Source organism: Fistularia commersonii, chromosome 21 (assembly GCF_037954325.1).
Source record: "Fistularia commersonii isolate RoL2024-O1a breed Wild chromosome 21, RoL_Fcom_v1.0, whole genome shotgun sequence".
NCBI classification, from domain to species: Eukaryota; Metazoa; Chordata; class Actinopteri; order Syngnathiformes; family Fistulariidae; genus Fistularia; species Fistularia commersonii.
In genome coordinates, this window is record NC_141304.1 from 5969357 (window position 1) to 5993853 (window position 24497).

Here is a 24497-nt window from a genome sequence, read left to right on the forward strand (position 1 = left end):
AGTGCTAATTGATGACTGGCAGCTATTTTCCCTACTAAATTCCCTGTCGCCTCTTATTTCCCTTCAAGACCATGACCTCAGAGTCTGAAAGCTTCGCTTCATGAAAATATGTTTGTTTTTCTGTTCTGTTTATCAAGATTTGCATGATGCACACGTACGTCACACCCCCACACGCTTTTGAAAAGATCCTCGGGGTGACGAGGTGCACAGGGTTAGAGCGGTTGTCCTTGGAACTCGATTCCTGGTTTTGATTCTTGGCTCCTCCGAGCTTGTCGAAGTGTTCTTGAACAAAACGCTGAACCCCTGGAGCTGTTTCTATGGCTCTCTTCTGCTCATGGTTCATCTATGATGGGTTAAATGCAGTGGTCAAATTTTGTTGACGTTGTGCTCTGTGTATAACTGACTGTGACAATAAAGGTTTTTAAAAAAAGTATGGGCATATCTTAATTTATTCACACTATCTATCCCACTGCTTTCAAATTCCTTTAAATTATGCCCCTAATTTTGTGCTAGTTTCCTTCACTTTTAAGTTGCTATTAAATGACCTTTTATGTGAGGAGGATCAGTAAATTAATTTTAAGTTCCTTTTGCAATCCAAATGAAAAGTTTGTATTTGTGCAAATGTCTATGTATTCTATTAAGAAATATTTAGTGCACTTTAGGAAACATACGACTCCACAAGGTAAGAGGTTTGAATAACCGAGTCGGCCGAGGTCACACCTGATGCGAATTATTGCATTTACTACCTAAAATAATGTATAAGAAATGTCATTCCATTATAATCTCTTGAATTATGCATGCTATATTTTTACAACTGGAGAACAGAAACCAAATTCTTAAGTAGAATCCATCGAAAATCAGTGGAATCAAGGCTATTTTCTGTTGTGTTGTATTAAACACTCAAGGGCAGGTCAGAGGCAGAACACGTACATTCACGCGCACATACACACACAAAAAGGAATCTTATGAAGAAATAGAAGAGCATTAAATGCATTGTGTATTAAAGTATCATTTATTTCTTCAGTACTTTCACATTAAAATGTGTAATATCAACATTCATATGTGTTATGTGTAACATCAATATTTCACATGTACCCACCACTTGTTAGTGTTTGTGCTAGTGGCACGTTATTTTTTTTAGTACTCTTCTGAGCTTCTTGTGTCCCATTATATAGAATCTCATATATGTTAGCACTGTGGATTTGTCCGTGGAGGTTGGAGGGATGCAGAGGCTCACCTGAAGGTCTGCTCCTCCACGTCCTGAGGTGAACTTTTAAGGAACATCAGTCCACCAACCCGTCGTCTCGTAAACCGCTTCCATTTGCTTTTGCCAGGATATGAGAAAGCTGTAAATCAGCATCAAACAGCACGGCGGCTGTCCTTGAAAGTGCCTGCCGTGCGATCGCATCCTTGCCTTTCATTTAGAGAATGGATCATGAGGAGTCCATCCAATAATGCAACATTTAAGAAAAAAAAAAAAAAAAAAGATATGTTCCCGGGAGTTTTGTGTTTGAGTGCAAATCTTAACTGCATTAAAGCAAGTGAACAATTCACAAACATCAGTGTTTGCGGGAAATACAAACATAGCATGTTACTATTGACATCCTGGAACATTTAAAATACCTGAAGAGTCCTTATATTTAAAGCCAACCAATTCTATAAGTTTTTTCAACTGGTTAACTGCGAATAATGGACAAAGAGTAAACAATCACATGTGAAGAATCTTACAATTGAAATAACCTTAAAGATAAACAATATTCACATGTGATAAACCTAAACACAAGTACAGCTAAACTTTTTTATATAGGCATTACACAATTGCTGAGTTTGTCTGTGAAAAAAATGACACATCTTCAGCCACAGTCTTAATTACAACTGGTTCACTGAAACCCCGAGGCTCCAAACACTTAATTCAGGCAACAAAATGAGGACATTGAGTGGAGAAAATAAAAAAACGAAGAGTGAAATAAGATACAATTATACAATTAAGTTTAACATTGTAGAAAATAATCTACATATCTTACATAACAATCGGGTATGATAGATAGATAGGTAGATGGGTAGATGGGTAGGTGGGTAGGTGGGTAGGTGGGTAGATGGGTAGATGGGTAGATGGGTAGATGGGTAGGTGGGTAGATGGGTAGATGGGTAGGTGGGTAGATGGGTAGATGGGTAGATGGGTAGATGGGTAGGTAGATAGGTAGATAGGTAGGTAGGTAGGTAGGTAGGTAGGTAGGTAGGTAGGTGCAGCATGGTGGCACCAGTGGTTAGCATTTCAACTTACAGCAAGAATGGTTCAATTCCAACAGGATTTTCTGCATGTTCTCCCCCTGTCTGCATGAGTTTCCTCTGGGTTGTCAGGGTTGTTCCGATAGTCCAAAAACATGCAGGAGGTAAATTAAATTGTCCAGACATTTGAATGAGAGACTGTCGCTATATGCGGCCTTGTGATTGACAGGTGACTGGTCCAGGATGAACCCCGCCTCTCGCCCAGTGACAGCTGGGAAAGGCTCCAGCAGCCCCGCAGCCCTGAGTGCAGCATAAGCGGCATAATGAATGAATGAATGATTGAGTGAATAAGTAAATAAAACAGAAGTCCCCATTTTTTATTTAAATCAAATTATCAAATACGTAATGCTCATTTATAAACATTTATTTTCACCAAAGTAATACAAGCGGGGTTTTTTGTGGTAATGGTCAGATGGATAAATGCTAATATTTGGCATATTAGTCATTATCCTGGCTGTGGGATTTTTTTATGCAAAATCTAAATGTAGGCCCGTCTTTCCCCACCATTTGTTCTTCCATGGCAATACAAGTTCATAAATAAACATACTGTAAAAAGGGCTTGAGTAATATTTTCATGAAACCTTGAATGGTGGTCCATAAAGACCGCTCACTAAAAAAAACATTTTTTTAATCCTACAATCATCTTGGCAATGCTGATTATCTCAAAAAGTTCATGAAGGTGAGTTGTGGAATTTAGGTTTTTCCTATATTTTTTCCTATATTTCCATTTCATTCATACATTCAGCCAACGCATGTATAATCTTGTCATATTCAGTGAGAGTGTTACTGTAATGAGGGTTGTGCCCTGTTTTTGCAGTAAGCAAGTGATCTACTGTAACATTTGCCCTGAGGACATCTCACCTAGCCTGGCATCAGAAAGGTGCCTGACACAGGTGACGCTATCAATAGTCTGGGATGCTCTGGAGGCGGAGGAGTGTCGTGCCAACCAGCGAGGCCTCCTCCTGGATTCCCTCAGGTTGGGCGGGTGGATGCATACCAGCGTCAGCAGCCGCTTGGGGAACTTTCCGCTGAACAGCAGGTAGATGCAGGGGTTGGCGCAGCTGTTCAGACTGGCCAGCAGCATCAAGATGGTGAAGATCGCAGCTGGTTACATGTTTGGAGGAAATTCATCATAGCTTTTTATTTAAAAAATAGAATTTGATTAATGGAGAAGATGGGTTTTGGCATTCAACAGGTGGTAAAAGGGATGAATCGCGAACAAAAGTCGGGACGGTCAAGGTCACCATCCGAAAGATGGCGGGCTCCAGCACAGATTAAAATACCATAAACAATGTGTATGTGTCGGAAAACAAATCGTGTAGAAATTTAAAAATCATTGGTCTGATGTCAGCCTCTAAAAGTTTAATTTTGAGAATAAATTCTGAATGAATGAATGAATGGGATTTTTTTCATGTTCCCCACAGTGCCAAAACATGCAGATTGGTAATTGGAAAAAGGGAAAATTGTACTTGTGTGTGAACAATTTGTTTGTCTCTATATGTGGCCCTGTGGTTTATTGGCGACCAGTTCAGGTTCTCGCCCGATGAGAGCTGAATTAAACTCCAGCAGCCCCCTAAAGTGTAGGATAAGCGGTAGATAATTGATAGATGGATAAATAAAAATGCTCCAAGCAAAGATGTGTCTGAAAAGGTTTGCTTTAAGCTGATATTCGATTATGTGGTTAAAAAAAAAATTTAAGTGGACCAGTTGGAAAATAGTATACGTTTTTTTTTTATTGAAAAGGAAATAAATCTTTGTACTTAAGACCTTAAATCACTTTATAGCCTTGACTTGTTACTTTGACACTTTATAGTTTTATTTGTATTTCTTATTCTCCCCCCTTTTTTATACTGTTTATACAGTTTCTTACTATTATTTATTATTGTTATGTTTTACTTGAAACTCTGGCACAACAATTTCCTTTCGCCTTCGGGATAAATAAAGTTGTTCCTATTCTTATTCTTAAAACATTTTATTTTCAGCAATTTAAAGTAATTTGTTAACGTCTGTAAAAGAAATGTCTGTATTTTTCGAATTCCTAGATTATCCTCGGCTCATTTTATTTCAGAATTAGAAATACTTTATTAATTCCGGAGGGAATTGTATAATAGCATTTACTGATATATTAACAGGCATATTATCAATTACCATGAGGGACATTAGACGAAAAAGATAATTTCCGGTTTCGTGTATTTGTTTTGGATTTTTCCTTGTTATGCTGAAATATCGTGACACCCCCTCGAGAGAACTTGTCTTGTGCGTGGGGACCCCCCCACCCCACCCCGCGGTCATCGCGCGTCTTACTGTGCGTGGGCGCCTCGTCGTCCCAGACGGACCAGAGCTGCACGGTGAAAAAGGGCGTCCAGCAGACGACGTAGGCGAACACGATGACCACCGTCATCTTCACCGTCTTCACCCTCGCCTTGGACACCCCGGCCACGCTACTGGCCCGGGAGGGGTGCGTCTTCGTCCCGACGTAGTGCATCTTCATGCGCAAGTTTACGCGCACGGTGCGGCAAATGCGCACTTGGCACACGATCACCGTCAGAACGGGCAGGACGAAAATCGCCAGCGTCATCCACGTCACGTAGGCTCTGGGACCCCACGGCGCGATGAACTTGGCCCAGCAGTCGTACACGCCTGGAGCCACTTCCACGCGGGAGAAGATGAAGATTTGTGGGAGGCTGCCGAGGAGGGAGACGCACCAGGCGGCGCACACCCGGCCGTTCCAGTGCGCCCTGCGCTTTTGGAAAGTCACCATCGGGTTGCACACGGCTTGGTAGCGCTCTATGGTCATCACCACGATCATGTAAGTGGAGGCGAACATCCCCACGACCTGGAGGTACTTCACGGCGCGGCACAGCGCGTCGGGACCCACGAAGCGGTCGGTGATATCCCACATGAGCTGCGGGCAAACTTGGAAAAACGTCACCACCAAGTCGGCGACGCACAGGTGGAAGACGAAGACGCGCATCCTGGAGAGGCGCTTCCTCCGCCTCCACAGCGCCGCCAGGAGCCCGATGTTGAGGATCCCCGCGGTGACGAAGATGACGGCCAGGAGGGTTATTTCAACCCGAGCCAGGCGCTCGTCCCGCGGCTCGTTCCACGGGAGCGCGTCCTCCGTGGAAAATTTACTACCGTTCACCAGGAACAGAGTCATTCTCTGGATAAAAACAGGCAATTTGGAAAAAAAAAAAAATTCACCGAGAGCGGATCCAGTTACCGTGGAAGAGGTTTCCCATCCTGGAAAGAATGTTTAGGGTCTCTGTGGAAAAGTGAAGCGGCGGGAAAAGATGGTGCGCTTTATATCCGCGTGGGAGGGAGGAGCGATCTCACGCCTCCGTGGACAAGATTTATTTTTCAGGGCGAATGAAACGAAGCATCTCTACATGGTTTCAGTGATGGATTGTTTGAAGTCGATAACATACATGCACAAGAACAATCGTGCCTTTTTTATGCAGGATTTGTCATTTCGCCCGTGGATTTTCAAAAATTTCACGCACGAAATACTGAAAAACCGCTGCAGAAATCATGTCCGTCCGGAGACTGATACATTTCACGCGAAACACAAACTCCCAAATTCTTTGGCGTTATAGGGTTAAATCCAAAATACAATTTCACCTTACTTTTTAAGTTTTTCTAAACCAGACACGTTGACGGTAACTAAGTAAAATAAGGCTGACCATTCATCAGAAATGCGTATTGATCTCATAATCTACACACTGGAATAGTGATTTGTTGTAATTATGAGCAACTCTGCTGTCATATCAGCTTTTGACATTGTCTCTTTTAATAACAATGCCTGTTCTTTTAGTTCTTGATAAACTCCTTACTGAGCTGCACCAAGTATAGCATGAGTTCCCAACTTTGTCATAAATACATAATGAAAACAAACAACAAAAACAGCAAGGTATATATCATTAGCCATCTCCATGATTTCCACATTAGCGGACACAAATTCAAGGAATCTGCTCAGACAGCGGCGCCGGGGACGCACGCAGGAGACAGGAGACATAAACAGATGGTTATTCGTTAAGTCTCGTTTCAGGCAGAGGCAGACAGGAGAGGGAGAGAGAGCATGGTGTGTTTTCATTCCTTCCGCGCTGCTGCGGGATGTGTAATGTGATCGAGAATTAAGAGTGCCTCCTTCCGTGGGTTTGCATGTCTCACTGCTTGTAGTGTCACTCCACTACACAATAAACCGGTTTGCTCAGGCAGTATTCCTGACGACCGCCAATTACATACCCCATCTTGACCGGCCTCTTATTTCTTGAGCGAGTTCACACGTTTGTCCTTTTGTAGACGCCGGTTAAGACTTCACGTGAGTGAGGAGTTCGTCTTTGTCCATTTGATATCGGCTCTTCTTCCAAATGTCGCGGAGATTCTGTAAGGTGCTGCCTATGTCTTTGCCCGACGTGATGCCCATCCTCCTCAGATCGTGTCCGCTGACGGGGAAGCGTGGGATCGACCAGCCGCGGAGTTCGGCCAGCAGCTTGCCCTCGCCTTGGTACTTCAGCAGCTCGCTCACCTTGCTCTGAATGTCCAAGTCCCGACTCTGGCAAATACACAGGGTGTTGACCGTGAAAATTGCAATCTGTATTACCCAAATTAATCTGTCAGCTTGCTTGCAATGCCCTGGAAAGAAGGATAGAAGGGATCGTATATAATATCTCATGAATATGAAAATGGACTGAGGGTCATTCGGCCATGTAAGCGGCTGGAATTAACACTACTAAGTTATCAGAATGGAACAACCAATTCTTGATAAACTGAACAATTTTCCTTCAGAGTACATAACCCGTCTCTGAACCTTAGTGACTTCACTGAGGCCAAGTCCAATGTCGGAGGACTCCTACAGAATATAGTTTTGCCTGCGATATGGCCATTTCTTATAACCTAACCTGCAAAGTGCAGTATCGTGCACGGGTCTCAATAACTTCTGTCAGACAGTTTCAGTGTACCTGCCATTAACCATGGTCGTAGCCCACCGGGGTGCTTGTCTCAGAGCTCTCTAGTCCTAAATTTGGGATGGTGAGGAGTTTGTCATAGGCCTGCGGTGACAGAAAACCTCCGCCGCTAGAGAAAGATCATTTCTACAACTACGATGCCCAAATATACCCTCCTAGAGAGACTGTGAAAATCAGAACCTTGAAGTCTGCAGACAAACACAATCTGTGACAACGCATTTTTCAGATAATGTCCTACTTCCTGCTGCTCTACATGATTCATAAACTGGAATGATGGGTTCTGCCACAGATCAGAGGAATTGAACTTTGTCAATGAGAAGCGGGCCAACAACCTCAACCTGAACACATAGAAAATAAAATTAGCTGGTTGGCATGTGGGGACGCAATGCCAGTTGTATGATGGAACAGAATGGAAATGGTAAGATGGAAATTTCTTGGCTGTTGCTTGGAATCAAACCTTACAAAACGGGCACCTGAAGGCATTTGATCAATTGCCTTCATGAAAGGGGTTGGTATTATTTCACTGAGAAAAAAAAAAATGGCATTATGATTGACTCCACCTTGGGCTTCTGACAAAGTGTGTGGAGCCGGTTAGAATAAATGTCATACATTCTGGATTCATAACAAATCAACTGAAATATTGCAAGTCTTTTATTGTTTTAATATTGCTGATTATGGCTTACATCTTAAGAAAACTCAAAAATCCTATCTCAAAATATTAGAATATCATGAAAAAGTAATTTTGTTTTTTTTTTATTGCATTACAGAAGATAAAGAACTTTATCACAATATGCTAATTTTCTGAGACAGTCCTGTAAATCAGTTTGCTTCGTTTTCAAACCAAGCTTCTGCACACATCTGTGCTTACGGTAGAACATTTGATGCATATATCTGGCCTTCATTGAAATTCTGTGACACAAATAGGTTTGTAGTTTGCAAACTCCCCTAGAGAGTGAATTGGCATTAAAATTAAAAGGCAAACTAGCTTAGGGGGATTCTATATTGCATTATCTAAACTGGTTTTGCCTTACTTCTGTTGGGGTTATATTTCAATTGCTCATAGCAGCATGACAATTAGTTACAAGCTAATTACTCTCATCTGCATGTTACAGATCAGTTCACTAATCACGTCTGTTTTAAAGATTTTCCACATGAGGAATGTTATCAATAACTTTTACAGAGAAGTAAAAAAAAATGTCCTTAAGAAATCAGTAATTTTACGACTGGGGCTTGAAGTATTGCCTTTATTTAGAGCGTGGCGACTGGCTGCTGTGTGTTAAACGATGCTCACTGAGCTGAGACTGTGTGTGTGTGTGTGTGCATGCGTGTGTTTCAGGAGAGATTTAAATAGTGCATACACTATTTGAGTTGGAGGCTGCTCACTGCTCCCCCCAATTTCCCTACTCTGTGAAATTAGGGTGAGCAGTCTCAAACTTTTGTGTTTTAGAATCATCGAATCACTTTTGATTCACTATCCTAAATATAAAACAGTGCAAAATGAACTGAGCAGTGATTTTGCACAACGCAAGATTGTATCTATACAGACACACAGCAGTGGTCCAGGCAACTATTTTCATTTCAGTCTCAGGTCCAGCCCCCCGGCCTGATTACAAACAGATTTGCCACAAGTTCTCGCTTAAGAGGGGGATTTAATGCGGGCACTGAACCAATAACCACTGAGGAAGTTAAAAAGGCCCTGGGCATTGATGTAAAAAAGAGGTAGATGTTGCGGGAGCAGTTCATTTACTCTAAAAGATCCTCAACTGTGATTGGAGTCAAGTGTTCAGTCAGCTGCATTTAAAGCAGTGTTTGTTCTGGGAGTGTTACTTATTATGATCCACTGAAAATATGGATTAAAAAAAAAAAATGTTGTGGTCCAATGCTGCTTGCTAGGGAATGAAACCAGTAGGGTGATATTTGTAGTGGGCAGATGCCTGTAAATGCAGCTAATGATGGGCCTATAATCAATGTCTGTTGAACTGTCGATTCCCGGTTGCTTTGGTGAGTTTCTTTACATATCTTTATTAACCTTTTCAACACTTAGCATCTGGCAGATTTGAAGAGTACAGAGGGGCGATAGTGAATATCTGGGTAAAGGAATGCTGATGTAACAGCCAGGCAGGAAGCGTAGGGGAAGACCCACAGAGGAGATTTATGGATGGAGCGAAAGAGGACAGGAAGTTAGTTGGTGTGAGAGAATAGGGTCAGATCCCGTGGACTCAGTGCAGGTGGTGGGAGAGAGGAGGTAAAGCGATCGGCCCCGATGGACAATGTCTGCCATCCCAAGAAGAACACTGTTGCAGCACTGAGCGTCTCCTTCAGCGACTCCCTCATCCCAAGTAAATGAAGGAGAAATTTCACAGGTCCTTCCTTTCAGATGAGGTTCGGCCGCTTAAACACCCAGCTCTGCTCCCAATAGACTTTTTCATTCATTCATTCATTTGGCGTTGCTATGGTAGGCAGAAATTGTCTGCGTCTCGATTTTTCCCATTTTTCCCACAAAAATGCTCTTATTGTTTATATTTCCTGATGTAACACAACTACTTCGACTTTACTTTCCACTTTCTGAAGGGATTAGCCAAGAGGGAAGAGAAGACGAAACTTACGTCAATGATAAAATCAGTGAAAGGTCTGAGGCTGTGGTGTCGGTCGTCACCCCTGCAGAGATCCTGTCTCTGTTTGACCAGGAACAGGGCCAGGGTCTTCTCCTCTTTGGACACCTTCAGACGGATGTCCATCCTCTCAATGTCCTGCGGGAGGCGGAGGAGAGCCGCCAGGAGGGTCATGGGCTTCGGGGAGAGCTCTCTAGCATTGTGCCAAACTCTCTTCATCTCCTCAACATTGCCATCTGACGGTAATCCTGAGGAAGGATAGTGCGTTCAGTCATATGAAAAAAAAAAAAAAAAAAAAAAAATGTTCTTCACTTTTGAGCGCTGTCCACCTTTACTTTTTGATGTCCTGCATTTTTTTTAGAATTCACAGTCAATTTTTCCACTGTTCATTATGTTTCTATCGTTGCCCCAGTTGACACCGTAAAGCTCTTCTGGCTGCAATTTATGTTAAAAAGGTAACTGTGCAAAAAAGGGCATGATACTTAAAATCTGAAGATAAGACTAATCATGACAGAGGGTAGAATATAAAGACACAGGATAAAGGGCAAGCGTATTCAGCTGGTGTTGGAATAAGAGAGTCCATGTAGAGACAATTTTCCAGAACATTTTGAGCAGCAATCTCATGGTTATATTTTGTTCTTTTCTTTCCTGCTGGTTTTCAGGTAATTTCTTGCTCATTACAAGATAATTTAAGATGAAAGTATGATTATTGTACTGGGCCTTATTTTTGATTTGATCCATTTGATCCAAGAAATAATGCACCTTTTGTGAAAAGAAAATTCAAAAGATTTTTTTTTTTTGAGACATGAGGTGTGCACATGCCATTGACAAATAATGATAATGTGTTTAAAGAAGTGATCAGTCATCATCAGTCTCATGAGAAAAGCTCCTACTCTCTAAAAGGCAAAGATACACAGAATGGATGAACAGGAATTCTTTTTTATGCACCTAGAGCTGAAAATGTTCAGGCAGTCAAGGCTATTCAGCTCCAGCATCAATACCGTCTGCCTGCAACACGGCAACAATTGGCTTTTAGCCATTTTGAAAAACAACTTTAGAGCCAATTACCAGATGCAGACAGCCACATTTCAACAAAAAATATCGAAAAAGCTCAGTTGTTAATATAGTTCTTTATCCGTTATTCAGTTCAACTTTACTGCTACTTGCAGTTTGAGGTTTTAGTTTTCTCTAATTTTGATAAACATTACTTCAGGCAATTGTATGGTGGTAGCTTTTTAGTTCCCTTCACATAGCTGAAAAATATCCCATCTAGCCATACTAATCTGGGAGGTAAATCAGCAACATTTTGACAAAATAAATGCATTATTGATAATGCCCTTGATTTCCCAAACATTCAAAAGGGAAAAACTAATTAACAAAGGACAGATAAGAGCTCCCTTGTCTGTCTCTCAGGTGAGGTAAGCAGAAGATGATTATCTCGGGTATGAACATTCATCATGATTGAAAGATCTACAAGTGGGCAGTCTGAAGCACATATGCCTAGACCTACTGTGATAATGCAATAACACATCTCCAAATAGATCACGTTTTCATGTGAATACAAATTAAAACCAAAATTGCTGTATTTTCTCTTCCATATTTTTTCTTTGAATTCATATGTGTGAAACTATCATTTTAATCCTATTTAATCCCTTTGGAGGATCTGAGTAATTAAGATTTCACAAAACTAGATAGCACTAGACTTATTTAAAAAACAGAGACAAGAGCAGAGTATAATTGACTATTTTTCCAAAGACAGTTCACCGGATGTCCAACAATAAGAAAAAGAATCTCTTTTGATTCCAAGAGTGCCATGTTCTGCCATGCCAGGGCATCAGTTGAGATGAGGCGGGCCACTTAAATATAGCCAGAGTCACGGTTGCATTCACAAATCTAAATAAGGTCATGTGGTGGTACCACCTCAATGTGAATAATGTGCTCCAAGTGTGTTAACACAGGAGAAGTATTTAATAAAAGCAGACTAAATCCCTGGGTTTTTTAATAAAAAGCCCTGTAATCTTCAAATCTGGTCATGAATCTAAGTAAACAGAGTTTTTTCCAGAAAACCAGATGTATGAAAAAAAAAACAGGTATATAAAATATTACTTTTAAAAAGAAATCCTTAAAAAACACACACACACTCACACACAGTAAATTCCGGACAAATAAACCGCGATTTTTTCATACACTTTGAACACTACCGCTTAAACAACGATGCGGCAAATGTATGGATTATTTGGGGGGGGGGGGGGGGGGCTAACGAGCTTCACGCACCAAAAACATTTATCCTCGTCACATCGGACCGATGCAATGACCGGGAAATTCTGAGGCCGTTCAACTCGAACACGGAAGAAGACGACTTTGATGGTTTTAGTGCGCAGGAGGAAGCCCGAGACAGCCATCAGCTAGCCAGTGGGACTTATATTGAGGTGCGCTCAATAGTCTGGAAATTACAGTGTGTGTGCACACACACAATTTTTTTTTTTTTTCCAATAATACCCCCTTACCAATGTACTGGGCCAGCTCCAGGCTGTAGATCAGTTCCATTAGATGAGCCGCATGGTTGCCAGCCATCATCTTCTTTAATTCCACCCAAATTCGTTCCCCTGATATGGCAGCTAGTCCGCTACCATTTCCTCGGATGGCAGACAGAGTCTCAGGCTCGTGGTCATCTGGGTTCAAAGCAACTCTGCCATAGAACCTGGTGTGAAACAAAAAAGGGGTCAAAGGCATTCACAATGTTGCCTCTTTGGGGTTCAGTTTACCACACAGAGAAAACTCTCTTTTCAGTTTGAACAGACAGGGATGATAAATGAAATTCAAATAGTTCACCTGAAATAGCGCAGTATTCTGAGGTAGTCCTCTTGGATTCTTTGCTCTGCGCTGCCGACAAATCTAACCTTCTGATTTTGCAGGTCATCATACCCTTTAAAATAGTCATATAGCGTTCCATCAAGACCTGCAAAGCGGGAAAAGTAAATGAAAGAGAGGAGGCAACTGAGGCTTCACTTCTGTAACGTACAAAGTGGCAGAGCAAAATCACCACATAAACACAGTGGTTGAAGGTCAGCTTTACCAAGAAACATCGAGTTGATTGTGAGGTCTCTTCTCTCTGCATCTTTCTGCCAGTCAGTGGTAAACTCCACTTCTGCATGGCGTCCATCTGTCTGGACATCCACGCGCAATGTAGTCACCTCGAAGTTCTCATTGTGTAGCTAGTAGATATAGAAAAGTATGAGGGAGAAAACAGTATGTGAGTATTTGGCTCGGAACAGTAGAATGTGATTCATTTGGACCAAACAAAAAAGATAAATGATAAAATCAAGTGATTGTGGCAATTAAGCCCAAAACAAAGTCAGATTTTTGTGGAGTAAATAGCTATTAATGCCTACTATTCATATAATTTAAAACATTCTCAGACTTTTTCTTTTTTGAATAGGGAACTACAGATACACTGTATTTACATTCCACTTGTGCGACCTCCCCCTTCATCAGGAAGACAAAGCCATTAGAGACCTTCTGAAGACATTCTTATTCTCCCTCCTTCCTACTATTATGTATTCCTACTATTATCTATTACTGTTATGTTTTTGCTTGAAACTCTGGCACAACAATTGCCTTCGGTTCGGGATAAATAAAGTTGTTCTCATCTCATCTCATTAAATCAGTCAAACACACCGGATGATCAATAGGGCTGAATTGACAGTCCCTCCCCATGGACTGCGACTTACTCTTGCAGTAATGGTACCATGTTTCTCCCCTTTATTGTTGATCATCCGGATCCCCGCAGCTTGGAACATTTTCTTCATCTCCTCAGGAGTAGCAGTGGTTGCGAAATCCACATCTTCTGGACGCTTTCCAGACAGCAAGTCCCTCACAGCCCCTCCTGCTATTCTCAGCTCATGCTGGTGCTTCTCAAACACCTCTGGCAGAAACAGAAACATGAGTACATGTTTAAATGGGCCTTGCCCTCAACACATGGTGTGCAGCACCGTGTAGTCTAATAACAATCAAAGAAATTTAATCTAAACATTTAGGCAGAAGAATCCACAAGTTTATAGTGAGGTGCTCATAATATTCTTTTTATTCAGATTGAATGACACTCCATATATAACTATCAATTTTGTGATCTACATAGTATACAGCATTTATAAAGTAATTACCAAACATTTCCAAAAACTTAGATAAATCTGGCCTTCAACAAGCTCTATCTGAAAAGTAAAACATAGCTTTTAAAGAGACCTTTACATACAATGGAGAAGGCTGCAGCTCCTTCAGGGTTAATTTGTTCGGCAGATAGCCAGCTTTCCTAAGAATATATTCATTTACAATTGGGTGCAGTTGTTTGTCTCCTCCACCCATCCATCTGTCCATCTATCCATCCATCTTCTTCCACTTATCTGGTGTTAGATCGTGGGGGCAGCAAATAAAGCACAGGGGCCAAGACTTAACTCTCCTGGGGCACTTAGTCAAGCTCTTTTGGGAGAATCCCAAGGTGTTCCCAGGACAGTGAGAGGCAGTCTCTCCAGCATGACCCTGGCCTTCCTCCAGGTCTCCTTCCGGCTGGAAATGCCTGGAACACCTCACCAGGGGGGCATCCAGGCGGCATTCTGACCACATGCCCGAGCAACCTCACCTGACTCCTCTTAATGCACAGGAGCAGGGACTCTACTCCGAGTGCCTCCCAGGATGACTGAACTCCTCACCCTATCTCTAAGGGAGAAAACTAATTTCAGCTACTTGGATCCATGATCCTGCTCTTTCACTCACTCCCCACAGTTTATGACGATAGGTAAGGGTGAGAATGTAGATCGATCGGTAAATTGAGAACTTCGCCTTTTAGCTCAGCTCCTTCACCTCGACAGACTGATGTAAAGTCTGTATAGCAGCTGATGCCACACTGATCTGCCTGTCAATCTCCTGCTCCATCCTTCCACCATTCATAAATAAGACCCCAAGACATTTGAACTCACCCACTTGGGGCAGGACCTCATCCCTGACCTAATGGGGGCACTCCATCAGTTTGTGGCTGAGAACCAGCAGTTTGTCTCCTGCTCTGTAATATTTTAAAAACACCTAGCAACAAGCAACCTTTTTACCTATTATTCTATAAGCTTCAAGAGACTTTCCTGTTACACGGACTTAGTCTAAAAATTAAAGCCATGGGATGCAAATCAAAATAAAGAACTTGAATAAAAGTATTCCATAATACCCCACATCTTTTTTTCCCCATCTACTTCATTAGTTTTTTATAGATGTACAGGCAATCTCTTATTGCATTGTTCTTTTCACTGATATTCCAGCATTTGATCTTTAAATCATGTACACTTAATCTATAGCTGTGCATTTATATTTACACACCAGATTAAATATTTATGTTTCAAGACCAATTGACTCTTGAAAAAGACTTCCATCCCAACAAATGTCTATACTGTTAACATTCATTAAATTGGTGTATGTAATAATTAAGCAGTATATATGTGTGTGTCTTTATTCCGTGTAAGAGTGTGAATGTATGTTTTCTAGCGTTCAAATTAGATAACTGCTAAATTCAGCCGATGCATCTAAACAAATTTCCTCTTGGGGATGAATATCTTCTGTCAACTATCATTAAGTCGAAGATAAATTTTCAATTTTGCAGGATCAGGATGTACATTTTTGTAAATGACTGATCAAATATAAATATATTTTCTACAGTCCTAGGTATTGATGCCCTGTGTAGCTGGCCGGTGTGGATCACCTGCTAGACTGTTGAGTCCGTCGGTGAACAGGGACTGGAACTGACTGGTCTTGAGCTGCATGGTGAAAAGGCTCCTCCAACACAAACCTGCCTTAACGACGACACCGGCGCTCAGAAGTCTGTTCCACATCTAGGCAAACAGAAAACATTCATTCATTTGATTTAATTTGAGCTAAGGTTAGCTTAAAATCTACCGTCACGCTAGCGCAACGGTTCCCCTGCCAGTCTGACATCCTTCACACAATTTTTGACTAATGACGCAAAGAATTTTGAAAAAGCTTCACAAAGTATAACCGAAAACAGACCTGAATGTGAAAAATAATGACTAAAGTCACAGACACAACTCCATGCTGTATATGACTGTCCAGACGCCTGTAACAAGCCGGAAGCTGCCGCGTACTGGCCAATAGCATGAGAGAACGTAAGCAGAACACGGCGGGCCTTAATGAGCAAACCTCGCGAGATTGAAGCCCGGAGTTTCAGGTGCTTCCGTGGCTGTTCGGTGCTGTCAAACTGTTTACTCCGGGAAATGGCTAAAGTCGAGCTGGCACCGCTCCGATCATGGGACGACTTCTTCCCCGGTTCGGACAGATTCGCCAAACCAGATACGAAAGACCTGGCGAGGTGGAATAACAGAGTTGTCAGCAATCTGCTTTATTATCAGACCAATTACCTGGTGGTAGCTGTCGGCGTTTTCCTTGTTGTCGGGTAAGTGAACGCTACAAATAAACCAGCTGTTTTGGTTTTATTTTAAACTTCTAAACTGATTCGTATTCGGTTGTTACTTGCTGTATTTACTCGCCAGTCGTGACTTTTGGTCTAAAGGTGCAGTAAGCCCCTATTAGAGGGATTTATAGTGATGGCATCGTTTCAGTCGTGGGGTTAAAGGAAGGGAACACCTTTAGTGCTGAGTTGACAAAGACTCTTCGCATCACAATCACGTGATTCTTTATTTATACCCAATCTACTAACTCATTTACTCCTATGTCATTTTTGATCTCTATTATTCTTTATTTTTCATTTGCGGGAAATTCCTTTCAGCTCTTAACCCACTATGAATGAATTATGAGCATTTGGCAACCATCATTTTTTTTATTTTATTTGATGCAATATCATGGCCTTATACTGACGTTTATATGAAATGTATTTCTGTTGATGGCCAGAAAAAAAGAAAGACAGGAAGTGCTCCCCTCAAAAGACACATAGATTAATCATCATCGTCTATTTTGGAAACAGATCCTAAAAGTACCAGCTCCCATGTGTGTGTGCGCCATGGACTATTTTAAACTAACCCAGTCAGATCAGAGGGAAAAAATGAGTGAGTAATCCCTTTTACGGAGGTAAATTGTTTACACAGTGCCACCCATGGCCTATCCCTAAAAATAGTGATGTGTTGTCATGCTGTGTCCATTGAGCAGTGTGATGACAAGTTGCTATTGCGAGGAGGGCCACATAAGTCCTTTGTCCACTTTGTCAGCTGCTCTTTTCCAGATAGCGCAGTCCTGAGACAACAACAGCTTTATCCGCTGTTTTCCATCTTAGCCGATTGGAAAGTATTGAATATGTTATCAGCATCTATGTTTAGGAGGTCCTTAGCTATGAACAATGAAGCTGACCTCTGTCACCACATGGCGTCCTCGTATCTCATCACAGTTGAGAAATTGGGAAACCTGTTGACTATCTTTGACATAGCTCACGGATTTGTCAAACCTGATCAATTTTGACACTCTAGAGCACTTCCCTCAGCACTGTACGTCCATATATATGCCATAAATATGTTGCATTTGTTCTAGAAAATAATTTTCAAAGTGCACTGTAGACATGAAGTATCTGAATGACAAGAGGAGCGACATTTTAACCTTTAATGGTTCATAACATATCTATAACAAAAAAAACAATTTGGTGTTTGGACATGTACAAGCAGATAGGTGATTTTTTTTTTAAAAATCTTAGAAACTGAAGCAATTGTTTCATGACATTATCATGACTGTACTGCTTCACATCCATCCAAAAATGTCGGAATGGTTTCACACTCACCTGAGCTTCTATCAGCTCAAATCAATGGCTCACTGGCTGTGTTCAGTGTAGCGATGGAAATTTCAATTCTGTGTCAGGCTCCATGAAGACTTGACCCATGATGATGTCCTAGCAGGGACTTGCCAACACTGGATTAGTCCTTACATTGGTCATATACTACATACACCATGGGAGGATAGTGAGGATCCTTTGTACAAACTGCGTTCACTTCATTCTGATATTCCTATTCTGAAATGCTTTCCAAATGGTTGTCTGAATTTTCATGTAAATATTCAGTAAAAATAAGGAACCAAACTTGTTTAGGTTAATTTTGGATCAATATATTTTTACCTTGTCTTATTTTCTTTTGTCATGCCAACATAACTGTTCTGAAACATTTATTCAGCTTACTGTTAGTACTTTATTTTGTTCCCCTTCAAGTCATGATGTCTTAAGCATCATGAATTTCTAATTTCCTGTCAAAATGTTTCATACTGAAATTCCTTCTTTTTTATGTCCATACAGTAAATGGTCTGAAAAAGAAATTCAAAAAAGTACAGAAGATAGCATGGCTTCTCAGATGTTGCTGTTGTATGATAATTATCATTATTTATAATTAGTTATTAATCAAGAAACACACGTTGGATCCGCATGCTTGTAGGGATGGAAGATTACCACTTGATGGGGCTATTGACTTTTGCAGAAAGTGTTTCTGAGCTCGTTAGCAGCTTCCCCTGCCTGTCCTGCAGGTTCATGAACCCTTTGGGGATGTTCATCGCCATGGCTGTGGTTTCGGGGGTCTTCCTTGGTTCGGTGTGGGCCGGGGAGAACAGAGCTGTCATCAACAACTTCAAAAGGCAGAACCCCACCGCCTTTGTGGTAGCTGTCATGGTCGCAAGCTACTTCATAATATCCATGCTGGGAAGCGTCATGGTGTTCATGACTGCCATCACTGTACCACTGGCGTGTAAGTTCAAGGCGATGACACCTAATTGTTTGTAGGAACAGCAAGAAAGCAGAATTTTTGTTTTCTTAAGATGGAGTAACAAAACTTTATTAAGGATTTTGACTACGTGTGTGTGTGTGTGATAATTGAATGTGACAAGATGTTTCATGTAGTTTGACCTATATAAACGATTTTACCTTTCAGTGATATGTGCACATTCGTCATTTCGCCTCCGCAACATGAAGAACAAACTGGAGAACAAGATCGAGTGTGCCGGACTGAAGAGATCACCAATGGGCATCTTGCTTGAAGCTCTGGGTCAGCAAGAAGAGAACTTTCAAAAGATCCAGAGCTTCCTGGAGGGCAAACTAAAGGAGTGATTTGGACCTGAAAGGAAAGGATGTGCAAACATCCTTCTTCTGCCCAAAGATCTTGACTCTTTCAGATGTAGCACAGTTGTGTGTGTCTGCTTCATATATGTGAAGATAAGCAAGTAACTGTTATCTGGTGCTCTACCTCTGCACCTGAGGGTATCTGACTCCTCCCAGAACTTTCAGGGCAAATCCTCACACAGAAGAGGGCACCTTCGTACAGCTTTACCACTCTGCTATGCAAATGTGTGTGTGTGTGTGTGTGTGTGTGTGTGTGTGTGTGTGTGTGTGTGTGTGTGTGTGTGTGTGTGTGTGTGTGTGTGTGTGTGTGTGGGCGTGCGCGGGCACGCACACATGGACTGGTACCTCCCCCAGGTTTAATATCTGGGTTCAGTCTTTCTCAAACACAGCCAGTTTGCTCTACAACTGAGCGAGTTGCTTTTTTTAGTCAGGAATAGCAATTTAACACAAAATAATGTGAAGATCAGGTTGTGAAATAGTATTTGACATTATATGTCATATGCATAGAACACATTTTACGTTCTTGCAAATAGATGGCTAATACAGTTGAAATAATGATGTTTTGTTTTTTCCTCAATGCAATACATGCAATCCCAACATCAGGTTTCCTGTGTCTTCTGGACAACTGACCTCCCCTTTTTAATCATGTAAAATAACAAAAATGAGATAAAACTTGAAAATGTGTTGTACTTTTACCACATAAAGAAGCTTAATACAATTTACCTGAAGATAAGAAAGCGTTATAATAATAATGATTGTTTCAAAACTATGTGCAATATACTGATAAGATAGAAAATAATCAATATGCAGGAAAATGAGTGGGGTACAGCAGTTGATGGTGAAATAAAACTAAAAACATAAAAGTTTCCACCCATCCATCTTCCCCCACTTATCCGGAGTCAGCTTGCAGGTGCAGAAGCCGGAGCGGTGAGGATCAGGGCTCCCTCTCCCCCGCCACATGGTTCAGCTCCTCTGGGGGACCCCAAGGCGTTCCCAGGTCAGCCTGGAGACATTGTCTCTCCAGCATGTCCCGGGTCTTCCCTGTGGTCTCCTCCCAGATGGATATTCCCGGACTTCCTCTCCCAGGAGGCGTCCAGGAAGCATCCTGACCAAATGCCTGAACCACCTCATCTGACTCCTCTCTATGCAGAGGAGCAGCTCTACTCCGCACTCCTCCCCGATGACCGAACTTCTCACCCTATTTCTAAGGGAGAGTTCGGCCACCCTGCGGAGGAAACTCCGTCACACTCGGCTGCAAACTGTTCCCGTTAGAGCTGGAGATCATTCCCTGATGAAGCCAGCAGAACCACATCATCTACAGAAAGCAGAGATTCGATCCTGCGGCAACCAAACCGGATCCCCTCGATGCCCTGGCTGCGCCTACATATTTTGTCCATAAGAGTTATGAACAGAATCTGTGACAAAGGGAGTCCCACTCTTACTCGAAACAGGTCAGACTTAAAACCGAAAATGCGGACCGAGGCCCGACACCAATCATACATGGACCGAAAAGCCCATATGACAGGGTTCGGTACCCCATACTCCAGAACACCCCCATGGGATTGCCCACGGGACACGGTCGAATGCCTTCTCCAGGTCCACAAAACACATCTGGACTGGTTGGGCAAACTCATGCCTCCTCAAGGACCCTGCCGAGGGTATAGAGCTTGTCCACTGATCCATGGCCAGGATAAAAATATAAAACATATTTATAGAAGGTTATTGCCTCCAGAAGAATGGGGAATTAGCTAAAACACAAAGAAAGTACATAGGAAGAGAAGAGAAATAGAGATTTCAGCAGAGTTTTCTGAAATGTTCCTGCAAACCTATCTCCCAATAGCAGCACAACCTTGTGAGTCTGAACAGCGTCAATATTTGAAACGAAGACTTCAAAGGTGCACAGGGTCTCAACCTGCAGTAATCTGTATTCCCCCTTGCTCCCTGAGTGTTTTATCCTGACAGTCCCTCTTGGGTGACTGATGGCCTAACTTTGCTTTCCTCTCCATTTAACCCAGCGCTAATCAATAGCCTGCACTAGATTATAGTGCGGGGAGCTGCATGGATTCATTTGCAGTTTTTCACTCGGTATCCCTGCCGCCCTCTGTATCGGCTTCTTTTTGTTCCATTTGAAATTGGCAGCAGATAAGGAGAATCCATCAGTAAATGGCTTTAATGGGTGGCTTGTAAGCAGAGGAAGAAGATTAAAATATGTCAAAGTGCTAATTTTTCCAAATAACATTTGCTTTCACAGACACATTTTCCGCAACAGCTCAGGCAGCAGTTATTCTAACTTAAATTGCATATTCAGGGTTTTCCACTCATTGTACAAAACCAGGATAATCTATGAACAATTTTCTTGTCTCGAGAAACACACCAAAAAGTGAGAAACCCAAATGTTCAGGAAAATCTTATGCTCTCCCGAATTGTTATTTAAATATTCCACTGCATTTCTGTGAATCTGCATTGCTGGCCTAAAGGCAGATTAATCTTCAGACAATACTCAGATTTGTTGACAAGCACATTTATAATGTGCTGAAAATACAGATTCTTATTCGAGGAAAAAAAAAATAAAAAGTTTGCAGTTCATCTTTTAGCAGAACTATCATTTGAAATGAGCTCTAGCAGCAAGGTGGGGAATGACCTTTGCATGCTCAGGTAGGTATTCCCTGTACAGAATCCATAGGGTAACCTTGACTTGTGCTGGAGGACTTCATTACTCCATGCTGCAGTGATTCACGGCCTCTTACAGTTTCTCATCTCCATCCATATTGTGCAACTCATTGGAGTGAATACAAGCGCCGGTGGCAATAAGCTCCAGTGAAGTCATGCCTCTGAAGGCACAGACAAGGCCCTTGTTCTTGCTGCTGCAGCTGCTGCGCGGGTCCTGCCGACACGTGTGCACGGCTGCGAACCCGGCAGGTGTCTCTTTGGTCTTTTCTCATCAACACACGTAAATGAAAACAGGGAGTACTAAGACGCGGTGTAAGAACGGACATAACCTTCCGTAGGGGTTTCTCCAGGAATACATACTGTAATCGAATAAGGAAATAGTCATAGAATAGAATGGTTTTAACTTAAATCTGCCTTCTGTTAAGTGTCATCAGGCAAACTTTCTTTTTCAGTCCTCTACAAATTTTGTGCGAAAATGTAATGTTACCATAATCACATGCCATGAGTAAAATAGTAAAATTGAGTTATTCTTCGTGAATAAACAATACCACAAAAAAATTAACTGATTACACAAGAAAAGTGTGTAATGAGCAAGGAAATTCTTTAAAATCAGTAACAAATAGATATTTTGGTTGATAAGATTATCTATCAATCTATCTATCTATCTATCTATCTATCTATCTATCTATCTATCTATCTATCTATCTATCTATCTATCTATCTATCTATCTATCTATCTATCTATCTATCTATCACATTTCAGCACCCAAGACAAGGAGGGCAAGGAGGCTGGTCATGTGACACATAAATGTTGACCAGCTGTGACCTCTGAGGTCTCCTCTCTCCCCATAAGAGCCCAGCCCTCTCCCCAGGCTCTATGCCTCTCCACAATGATTGTTTTCAGCCCCTTGATGGAGGGTTAGCCGTATCAGCCGATGAACAAGACTGGAGGGCATGTGACTGACCGGCTAATCCAACTATACACCTTCTACAAGATGTCAGAGCCTCTGCTCTGTGGGATCAAGTTAAAATGTGCTGATCCTGTGGAAACACAGTTTGCATTAACTTTAATATGAATTTGAGAGAGCCAGGCGGCAGGATTTCTTTGTTTAAATGTGATGTGCATGTTAAAAATGATGATACATTTGTTACTTAAAAACATCTACTCAGTTATTGGGACTGCTGAATAAGTTGAAACTGTCATTATTGCTGTAATACTGTAAAATAAAAAACTGCTCAGAAGATGACGACATGCATTTACATCTAAGAATTTAATCAAAACAAATTATTTGATTTCAAGTGGATACATTTCTTTCATTTCATTTCCTTTCTGATCATGTTTATTTATTCATGCAAACTGACGGAAGTGAATGAGGGACCTTTTTGCTGTGAGAGAGAAGCGCAAACCACTGCGCCACCGTGACGCCCGTGATCACATTTAGTGAACTAAGATGCAGTTAAAGTGAAACCATGCAATTTTCAAACTTAAAAAAAAAAAAAACTTGAACTTTGGGGTCGACATAATTTCAGATGAAACAACAAAACATCAGTGTCATCTTGTGCTGTGGGCCACACCACATCCAGATATGTTTCATAAACTTCAGAAAACATATTATCAACAGTAAAATATTGAACCGCAATGAATTGTTCCAGCCCTAACTATATTTGTCATGTAGTCTCACACAGTGGCAGTTTGTCACTGTGCTAACTTGGCACTGGAAGGTAGGCAGGCAAACAACAGTTATCAGTTCCTTTTCCAGGAAAGGCTTTCTGACTGCAGCCAAAAGAATAAAAAATAAATAAATAAATAAATAAAAAGACACCAGATTTTAGTTAACAGTGAATGAAAACAGAAAATGTGTGGGCCCTCAATATAAAAAAAGCTGTTCCTTCATTTTTCTATACACCTGGTGACAGACTGTCTTTCTCATTATATATTTAATTTTACTCAGCTGATAAAAATATATATATATATATATGATTAATACAGCTTTTAAAAATTGTGACCGATGATCATCAAGAATTAATCGGTTCAACGCTCAGTCTGTCATAAAGTGTAAAGGGGCTTGGCCTGGTTAAATAACTTGCCCTTACATTGGGAGTCGTGTTTGCAAAGCATTTTAAGTAAATAAGGGTCCATTGTTTATGCAGTGGAGAGTCATTTGGGACAGCCTCTCCCGCTGTCTGGGTGCAGCTGGTGCAAAGCAGTGGTGCCTCAGAGATGGAGCGAGACAGCTGGATGCTAAACGCTTCTCCTCGCCCTACCTCGGGTGAAGTCGGTGAGGTGGAAGTGTCCGAGACCCCCGCTAAGCTTATTTAAAAGGCATGACAGAGCGGCACTGTGAGCAAGTAAAGCTGCTCAACTTTGCCCTTTCCTAATGAGGCACCCAGGACACTCTAGTAGTGGTATTAAAAAACACTGCTGTGGAATTGAGGTGAAGGGTTAAAATGGTGATCCATGCAATACATGTGTACAGCAGACTTTTGAATGCCTAGAGGGAGGGTTTGATACTATAAACACCAGCTTGTCATTCATACAGAGGGCAGAAGGAGAGGTTACTGCCCATAGTGGGTGTGACAGATTTTAAAGACTGGTTTGGTAGGTTTACGGCTTAAGGGCAAGAGAAACACGCCAGGGAAAAAAAGACACTGAGAATATAGGACACAGCGCCAAAACTCCCAGTTCTAGCACTGCAGAGCATTCCTCAAGCAAACACTGTTTATATCTTATCTCACTTACTACTATCAATTGCCTTTCCTGCTACTGACAAAGAGGTTCAAAGTTATTTGGAAAATACATTTATGTGTTCCGATTGACCAAAGACCACCATTCAGTGTCGCAGTGTTTCTCATGGTGGTAAATTC

General features: G+C 41.6%; 3 protein-coding genes across 4 annotated transcripts; 1 reads left to right on the top strand and 2 right to left on the bottom strand.

The window, feature by feature from the left end:
* Positions 1–1130: 1130 nt before the first annotated feature.
* avpr2b.1 (arginine vasopressin receptor 2b, tandem duplicate, 1) lies at positions 1131–5466 on the bottom strand. The gene is given in 4 exon segments (XM_086168165.1): positions 1131–2529; positions 3151–3256; positions 3259–3393; positions 4594–5466. Coding segments are annotated over 3 exon segments (1056 nt in total). The 5' UTR covers positions 5450–5466; the 3' UTR covers positions 1131–2529; positions 3151–3191.
* Positions 5467–5603: 137 nt separating this feature from the next.
* On the bottom strand, positions 5604–16181 carry trnt1 (tRNA nucleotidyl transferase, CCA-adding, 1). 2 transcript variants are annotated; one of them, XM_086168164.1, is made up of 8 exons: positions 16064–16181; positions 15609–15738; positions 13600–13793; positions 12945–13083; positions 12701–12827; positions 12376–12569; positions 9863–10116; positions 5604–6844 (listed from the first exon to the last, which is right to left on the bottom strand). In XM_086168164.1, exons 2-8 carry the CDS (start codon positions 15736–15738, stop codon positions 6599–6601), a joined length of 1284 nt encoding a protein of 427 aa, XP_086024290.1. In that variant the 5' UTR covers positions 16064–16181; the 3' UTR covers positions 5604–6598. The 2 variants fall into 2 exon arrangements, with proteins under 2 accessions (XP_086024290.1, XP_086024289.1); XM_086168163.1 differs by lacking the exon at positions 16064–16181 and adding an exon at positions 15914–15994.
* arl6ip5a (ADP-ribosylation factor-like 6 interacting protein 5a) lies at positions 16088–22879 on the top strand. Its single transcript, XM_086168167.1, has 3 exons — positions 16088–16316; positions 18374–18591; positions 18775–22879. The coding sequence occupies exons 1-3, from the start codon at positions 16138–16140 to the stop codon at positions 18948–18950; spliced, it is 573 nt and encodes a 190-aa protein (XP_086024293.1). The 5' UTR covers positions 16088–16137; the 3' UTR covers positions 18951–22879.
* The last annotated feature ends 1618 nt before the right edge of the window (positions 22880–24497 follow it).